This window comes from Sinohyriopsis cumingii, chromosome 8, assembly GCF_028554795.1.
Source record: "Sinohyriopsis cumingii isolate HCF-2022 chromosome 8, ASM2855479v2, whole genome shotgun sequence".
NCBI classification, from domain to species: domain Eukaryota; kingdom Metazoa; phylum Mollusca; class Bivalvia; order Unionida; family Unionidae; genus Sinohyriopsis; species Sinohyriopsis cumingii.
The window spans coordinates 96,206,890-96,216,282 of NC_142968.1; the positions used below are offsets into that span (position 1 = coordinate 96,206,890).

General features: G+C 34.3%; 1 protein-coding gene across 1 annotated transcript; it reads left to right on the forward strand.

Annotated features, from left to right (window-relative positions):
* The first annotated feature begins 1,801 nt into the window (after positions 1 to 1,801).
* Positions 1,802 to 8,696, forward strand: LOC149794186 (heat shock 70 kDa protein 12A-like). The gene is made up of 4 exons (XM_089966529.1): positions 1,802 to 2,090; positions 2,393 to 2,614; positions 2,979 to 3,129; positions 7,553 to 8,696. The coding sequence occupies exons 1-4, from the start codon at positions 2,070 to 2,072 to the stop codon at positions 8,599 to 8,601; spliced, it is 1,443 nt and encodes a 480-aa protein (XP_089822655.1). The 5' UTR covers positions 1,802 to 2,069; the 3' UTR covers positions 8,602 to 8,696.
* Positions 8,697 to 9,393: the final 697 nt, after the last annotated feature.

The following is a 9,393-nucleotide window of genomic DNA, read 5'->3' on the forward strand; positions in this document are numbered from 1 at the left end:
AATCAGAAATAAATAATTCCTCTAAGGACCCACATAACCGCAGCAGCCAATGAGAAATTACCCCAAACTTGTCAGCAGGTTTTATTATTAATATTATTATTAATGATCGGAGACACCTACGTACACACCTATTTAAAGATGCTACGCAATCCACACTCTTAATATCTTAAAAGAGAAATTTTATTCCCTGTTCATAAATTAGCTATCTAATATCTGATATATAATCATTGTAATTTACAGTCATGAACACATGTTATACATACTATGGACAAAAGCATTTACCAAGAGCTACGTAAAATATAGATAACAAAGATAGTGTGCTATTGAAGAAAACTAATAATTAATATGCACACACACAGAGAGAGAGAGAGAGAGAGAGAGAGAGAGAAAACAAATCTATCGTGCTGCTTATACAGCGGTATTTTGTTTGATTCAGCCTTAATCTTAGAACGCTAGGTACTGTCTAATTGGGTTCCATGTCTCCTCTGTTCTTTGCCCATCCTAGGAAATACCACTCGGTGATAATGCATAGAACATGAAATTAGCAAATATGTGATTCCGTTAGTATTACACAGTCAATCGAAAAATAAGTCAACTAGGTTTCTAAATTAAGCTATTTTAAAAGAGCCAAATTCCAGTTTAGCTTCTGATGATGATCAAAGCCTTTGATCCTGATACCGTAGTTTCACTTTCGTTAAAATTCAGCTTTCTAATAGCGACGACTTCACATTTCTGGAAAGTATACGTATTCAGTATTTATGAGTATTATTATGGTTCAGTGATGGCCAGAGAGAAGCGGATATTTATAAGAACAGTAATACTTTGGGTAAAATAATGTTTTAAAGCGCACATGATGTGTTCTTCACCGACGTTTCTTAACGGGCCATACTTTTTCCTATGCAATAAAAACATTTTAAATTGTTTTATCATCATGCTGTTGATAAATGGAGATAATGTACATGATACATTCAAGCATACGGACATAATATAATTGTTTTAAAATAATTGCCAGCTTTATACCCGTCACAGAGCTCACCAAAACAAGTATTTTGACCTTCAGCCTCATTACGGCCACTTGTATATAGAAAAACTCGATACAAATCTGAAATAAGAAAGTGAGGCTTCTGATTATTCCTTCAGTTCTTATAAAGACCAACAAGGAAAGCTATGTATGTATAAAGAGCAGCCAGACAAACTTTACACGAAAGAGTTTGGCAATCATTTAAACTTTGGGGATAAAATTAGTTTGTTTTTTCCTTGCTACTATTTAATTTTAAAGATATTTAGGTGAAAATAAACTATAATGGTATTTTTAAATATAAACATTATATTGAGTATTGTGTTGCCGGCCAATGATACTAAAAATGACACGAAAATTTCATATCTTCTTTTGTTCATTGAGTGTGAACCTTTGCTGGAAATGCAAACGTCAACCTTTGGGAGTTTAAAAGAATAATCTTCTTTTCTCAATGGTTCAGACAGCACTTAACTTTGTCCTGCTTTTTTATATAAATTACATTTCATGTCTAGTGTTACTATTTAAACATCAACTGATTCTGTTTAATTCGTGAAGTTCTGCAATCATATGTCTTAACAAACATATATATTTAACATTTATCCTCATGTTGTTTTGTATACATCACTATTCTCTCATAAAAGCGCGTATTTAAACAGCCGTCTAAATAATATGCATTGGGAGCGTTCGCAGATAGTTTGATATTTATAAATTTTAAACGAATAATCAGGTTTCTATTTAAAGTTTTTATTTCGCTAAATATCTCATCATTGTTTTAAAAGACGTGAATATTCTGGTGGCAGCCATTGACTTCGGAACAACTTATTCAGGGTGGGCCTTCAGTTTCTTGCATGAATACAAGAGGGATCCAACACAAGTCTCTGCCAAATGTTCGTCAGGGGGCAAACTTCTTTCCCAGAAAACTCCAACAACTGTGCTCATCAGACCAGATGGAAAAACATTGGAATTATTTGGATTTGAAGCAGAAGACAAGTATGCTGAACTTGCTGCTGATGGATTACACAGAGAGTGGTACTACTTCCAAAGATTTAAAATGCTTCTAATGGACAAAATTGTGAGTTCATGGAATATTCAATTAACAGTTTTCATTATTTCGTTTACATTAATACACAAAATGCAAAACACATTCATACACTTATTTATCTAAATCATTCTTATGAGTTTCTCATCTAAGATCTTTCATTGTGTTGTTATAGTTATAATGGGTAAGATGAAGATGCACTTTATCATATAATATTGTATCATAAACAGATTGGACATTCTCTGCTAAATACAATTTGCTTATTTGCCTCATAATAACAAAATGTTATCCGCAGATAACATACTAGTAGCTATACATCCTCAAAATTCGATTAGGGTCTGCAGAGAACTATACAACTTGAAGATGAAACTGGGAAAGAGCTTCCTGCAAAGACCGTTTTCTCTTTGACAATCAAATACTTGAAGGACGATTTGTTGAAGGAATGTTCATCACGTATTACCGAGCTAGTCCGACCAGAAGACGTCGTGTGGGTTCTGACAGTTCCCGCTATTTGGAACGATTCTGCAAAACAGTTCATGAGAGAGGCAGGAGTCGAGGTATTTAGATTTTACTTACAATTTATTTATACTGTGTTATGCCTGTTCGTCAAATTTGTCTCCAGAAGGGATTTTGTAATATTCCCGATTTCTATAAAGTAGCCCATGACCTGCTAAAAATCTAATGAATCGATAAAGTATTTGGCTATTATTTATTATTTGAAACATTCGTAGTGCACCTAGCGTTTTATATTGTATATGTTTACCAGTAACTCGCAAAACAGAGATCAATAATGGATTGGCTATCGCATGTGCTTTTCAGGAAATGAGTGTAATGTTACGTTATGCGGCAGATTGGCATACTGACCCACATTCACACGGATTAAATTTGCAGATGTTTACTGTTATATTTGTATATCTTTAGGCAGGGATAAAAGATGAACAACTGAAAATCGCACTCGAACCTGAAGCAGCATCACTATTTTGTCGCTTTCTTCCGATTCAAAATATGATTGGGGATGTTGGAATCTCTACCATGAAAGAAGGTTCCATGTATATGGTCCTTGATGCTGGAGGTACGTGTAATTAAAATTTGACAACGGAATGCAACGCTCATTCACCTTTTATACGACAAACCATGACAATGCAACATGTTTCACTTGTGGGGAATGATCATAGTGGTTAGTATGATAGATTTTGTAAGGTGAGTTTGTTCTTTGAAACTATTAGTAACACAAAAACGGAATTCATACAAAGAGCAATTTTTTTTATTTCCGGTTGAACACGGAAAATGGCAAAAAAGCTACAGTAATTAACTTCCAAGAGTCCCAGTTAATCCTCTACTTAAACACACACACACTCACACACACACACACACACACACACACATATATATATATATATATATATATATATATATATATATATATATATATATATATATATATATATATATATATATATATATATATATATATATGAGCATCCCAAAACCTGCACCGCTGAACCCCTTTAACTTTACAATCATGTCTTCTTCCGTAGATTAATGTACTCTTTTATGTTTATTCAATTTATATTGTGCATGACCTTGGCTGTGATTTATAGTCGAGTCTTTTTCTACCTAACTCTTGTCATGTAATGTCTACATGAGTTTTGCCATCTTTATAAGAGGTAAAGATGTTTACTAAAATTTAAGTTCAAGAATTGAACTTGTTTACGAATTATTAAATTTTACCATTTGAAATTAATAAAACATCCAGGGTATTTTGCTGAGTCCGAGGTCAATACAACTGGTACATCAGTACATTCAAGACTACTGAATTCATTAGGAATATTCTTTATTTTTGCACTTGTGATAGAACATTTAGGATTATTTCGGATATAATTCAAAATACTGCAAGTTCCTTTCAAATTTTTATTTTTGTTTTCTAGATAATAAACCATTTGTTTATTGAATCTTATAAAACTTGTCGATTTTGCTTCGTTATTTAACTTAGATTAAGAATATTGAGTCGTAATGTAAATAAGGGTCTAATCTGGGATCTGAATTTCATTAAAATATTTTAGGTGAGATATTAGTAGATTTTCTGCAAAATTTTAAATTGACTTTATTTCGTAATTTTTCATTTTTCCTGTTGACGATTTTAATTTCATACATTTAATAAATCTTTAGTGAAACCAACATATTCAAACCAAAAGAGGTCAGAGTCTATGAAAAACGACAAGTTGCTGAGTTTGCTGGATATTTTGATATTTTGGAAGTGAAAACTATTGGTGTAATATTTGGTGGAAAAGAAAGTTTGGCTGATACTGCCTTGGGTTGGGTTAGTAAGTTTGTCTCTGGATTTTATACGATATTGAAGGAATTGCAGTTAAAACCAGATGAAAATGGAATTAGGAAAACTTCAGTTTCAGAAAGAAAGAAAGAAATTGCAAATTCAGAAAGAGGAAAAGGAAAGACATATGCAAATGCAGAGAGTAGAAAGAAATACAAATGCAGTTGAAGGAGAAGGAGAGGCAAATGCAAATGCAGAGAGAGCGAGAAGAACGAGACATATGATTGCAGAGAGAGAGAGAGAGAGATAAAAAGAAATGCAAATTCAGAGACAAAAAAGGGTAATGAAATATAGATTAAAAGAAATATAACGGGCAGGCGGAATTGTCTCCCCTTTTACATACAAGTTCAGGTTTTGATGTTACTAAAAATATTAAGTTAGTACCCTCTTTACATTAAAAAGTAGATAAATACTTTCCACAGAGGAATTACTGAAAGTTTGAAATGGAAAAGAGCATTGGACTTTATAATTACAAAGTGTACCTAGTGACAGACCTCATGAAATCTGCATTTCACTGTTGGTACAACAATGTGCTGATTATGATGTGTTTACGGAATGTATCGTTAAGACTTATGAGTTTGTACATGAAGCATATATACAAACGTTTAGGAACTGTAGAAAGAAATTGAATAAAACCATGTCAGATTTGCAAAGAAAAGAATACCTATTGGATAGGTTTGCTCAGACAGGAAGGTTGATAAAGATTACGATAACCTCAGACAGCTCATGTTAATTGAAGAGTTCAATAATTGCCTCCATAGTGATGTCAAGACCTTTCTTGATGAGCAGAAGGTGGAAACTGTGAAAAACGCTGCTCGCACAGTTGGTGATTATTCGTTGATTCATACAATTTCACATGTCAGTAATCCTTTCTCTCAACATTGGTTTGGTAAAAAATATCATTTCAGCACTATTCCAAATGCTCATATTTCAAAGATGTCAGGATCATGCTTTTGTATTGAAAGCAATACACTGGTTGGGACAAGCAAACCTCACTCTTGTATTATGGAGAATTATGAATCATTCAGATTGAAAGGTTCTATATCACTTATTAGTGATTCTGCCAAGCCTATCCCTATTCAAATATTAAGAAATACGTTATCTTCTTAGAATCTTTTGTTATCTCGTTTTTACCCTTGTTTGTAAAATTGTCTTCCAGTTAAAGTGTTCTTATTTAGGGAGATGACAGCGGCTATGTTAATGGTAATGCTCCTCTCAATTGTGTCATGTTAGCTTCAGATTTAGTCTAAGGACTCGTGACAGTCTATACCTATCAAATGTATTAATTTATCACTATGCAATCACGTAGCTGTAGATAAAATCGTGGTTACTCCACTTATAACTGACAAGCCTTATTTGGATCATAAACTTTATCCTGCTGAGATTGAAATCCTCGATTTATAAACTGCTTATGGAGTTACCAGAGCTGTAGCAAAATGAGCTCATGAGAATGATGTTGATTGGGGAATTATTCCTTTAGCTGATACATTAATTCCTCAGTCTTCTCATGAATCAGTTTTGCTTCCGGTATTGATCAGTCAAGAGGTATTGATCACAATGATCCGTTTTACTGACTATTCTCTCTGTTTTAATCTAGCTCAAAAAGCCAATCACTTGTTGTTCATCAAACCTCGATCCTGAGCTCTCTTGGTTGTTTCAGAGGGCTATTAGCAAAACTGCACAAGTACCAGTTGTTGTTTTGTTGTGAAAAACATAATCCTTACGAAACAATGGAGACCATCAGTGGTCTCCGCTGGTGTCGAGTAGTCATTGAGCTATTCTTCCGATGTCATATAGGCTGGACATTTTATAGCCATTAAGACATATCACGATATTTTGTAACATTTTACATGCCCAAAATTAAAGACGTTGTTTTTAAATAACGTAGATCATGTCACTAATGTCAAATGGTAGGAAAACCCAATCACAAGATACGCAAAAGCTCATCTGCAAACTATTACTCCTATTTGACGAACCATTTAGCAGAATATTGGTAGACTGTGTCGTTCCATTACCTAAGAAAAAGTTAGGCAAAAAAAACCATGGATTACAACCTGACTGTAGTGACTTGGGTTTAAACAGTCTTAGGAATTCAGAAATATTAAACAAATTTCGATCAGAAACGTTCATATCTACAACCACGCGAAACGAAGAATGTTAGAAAAAGAAAGTAAATATTTGCAAAAAGTGATTTCGTAGAACCAAGAAAAAACAACTGGAGTTCACCATCGTTTCTTATGCCTAAACAAGATAATATAGTCGGTATGTGTACTTACTATATAAAATTAAACAGTGTCAGCAAAATAGACTTATTTCCAATGGCACTAATCGATGATAATATTGAAAAAATTGGAAAGTATGTGACTAAGTTTGACCTTTGAAAGGAGTGTGGCTGATTCCATTCATAGAAAGAGCAAAATGGAAATTTCGGCATTTGCAACAGCAGATGGACTTTATCACTGCAAAGTGATTCTGTCAGCATTCCAACGTTTAATGAATACGATAATATATCTGGTCTAGATTCATGTGAAGCATACTTTGATGACGTCATCATCTACAACGATACAATGAAAGTCACTATGAAATCGTTCAGAAATTCTTTGATTGACTCAGTGATGCAAATTTGACGATCAGTTTAGGCATTTTTCTTGACCTTGTTTACATCTTCATTTCAATTTCAATATCCTAATATTCATTTTTCATTGCAATAAACAGTGAAGGAAGGTACCGATTGCATCTTAAAATATTGAAACTGGATGAGAAATGATCATTGCTTTTTGCAGCATTGTAACTAAATCAACAATTACTGCTACTGCTACAGCTCCGGTGGCCTAGTGGTTATAGTGTCCGCTTCGGTTGCGAGTGCTCGTGGGTTCGAACCCCGGCCGAGTCATACTAACAGCTGCCGCGATTGGCGCTCAGCATTAAGAGGTTAGTGTTAGGACTGGTCTGCCTGGTATCAGGATAATATGACTGGGTGGGATATCATGCTACATGTCTGCAGCATGATGCACCAGTGCTAGACATCACTATAAACTGCCACACTGCAGACATCGTAGCGATATGACTGAAAAATTCTGCTACGTTAAAAATCAAAATCACACAGACATACTGCTACTAAACTAATAATCATAACATAACTACTTCGAATTTTTATTTCTAGGCGGGACAGTAGACATAACAGTTCATCAAATTATGAAAGGAGGAAAACTCAAGGAAGTGCACAAAGCAAGCGGGGGTGCCTGGGGTGGAACCAAGGTAGACGAAGCATATATAGAGCTCATCAAACGCATCGTGGGGAATTCCGTATTTGAAACATTTGTCAAAGATCACGTGGAGAATTATTTAGACCTTATGCGAGAATTTGAAATCAAGAAAAGAGAGATCAAACCGCAGCAAACTTCTAAGGTCAGCATGCAGTTTCCGTCTGCTTTGAAAGATCTCCTCCTAAAGGAAACAAGTGAAAATTTTGAAAAAACCATAGAGAAAACCATGTATGCCGGAAAAATCACGCTAGTAGGTGACAAAATAAGAGTTGAAGCTGAGCTTTTTAAATGTATTTTTAGGGATGCGACGCAAAGCATAGTTGACCACGTGTTGATGCTGCTTAAGGAACCAAATGTACAAAATGTTTGTACTATTCTGATGGTCGGTGGATTTTCGGAATCCAATATACTTCAGGACGCGATCCGTAAACATTTTCCGGAAAAGAGGATCGTCATTCCTCGGGAGGCCGGGCTAGTTGTACTGAAAGGAGCAGTAGTTTTTGGTCACGATCCAGGCGCGATAACTGAGCGTGTTGCCAAATATACATATGGAGTGGCGGTTGATTCCCGCTTTGATCAAGGAAAGCATGATGAAGACAGGAAGTATATAGACAATGATGGAATTGAGAGATGTAGGGGTACGTTTAGCAAGCATGTTGAAATAGGGCAGTCATTAACGATCGATGAAGATTTTGAAGAAGAATACTGGTCTCCGGATGCCAAATCGAAATCATTTTCAATCCGATTATATTTTTCCAATGATAAAAGCCCTAAATATGTAACAGATACTGGGTGTTATAAACTTGGAGAATTTACAGTAGATGTAACTGGAATTGAAAGGAGTTTTGTCCTTAGTTTATCATTTGGTGACACGGAGATATATGTGAAAGCTATGGAAAAGAGCACAGGAAGGAAGACAAATTGCACTTTTAATTTTCTGGGATGACTTTGAATCCAGAGGGTTGAATATATAATGTTGAAAAGTTTGGCATTGCTAAAGTGATAGAGGTGATGTGTAAAGAGTTTTACTTTTGTTGGAAGTAGCCAAAATGAATATCATATATATATATATATATATATATATATATATATATATATATATATATATATATATATATATATATATATATATATGTATGTATGTATGTATGTATGTATGTATATATATGTATATACACATATATATGTATATGTATGTATATATATATATATATATATATATATATATAGAGAGAGAGAGAGAGAGAGAGAGAGAGAGAGAGTGTTATTTCACCTCCACTGTGTTAATTGTCTTTGTGATGAATTTACTTTTGATAAATTGTAACGATACTGACAAAATTAATATCAGAAACTAGTTTTGCTAACTAGCCCTAGCGCTTTAGTCTTTATCAAATACAAATTACGAGAAAGAAATAAACACAAAATTACGAGCTGGATAAGCAAAGTATCATGATCATGGATCTAATGGAAGTATAATTTGGATTACGCTCATTATCTACTTCATAAATAGTCTCATTAGTTTAACGTTATTGCCACTGGTGAATTTGCAACGGTATTAAACGTTGTTAACTGAAAATGTTCACCACTTCCTTTTGTTAGTACCCGCATTTCGAATGCTTCTTTTGGCTACGTAAACGGTGACCACGTCATAGATCTGATGGCCACCAAATGCCCAGAAAGACTAACTCTTTCTTCTCGAGATCAGTGCTGAAGAATCTATAGGTCTAGCTTTCATCAA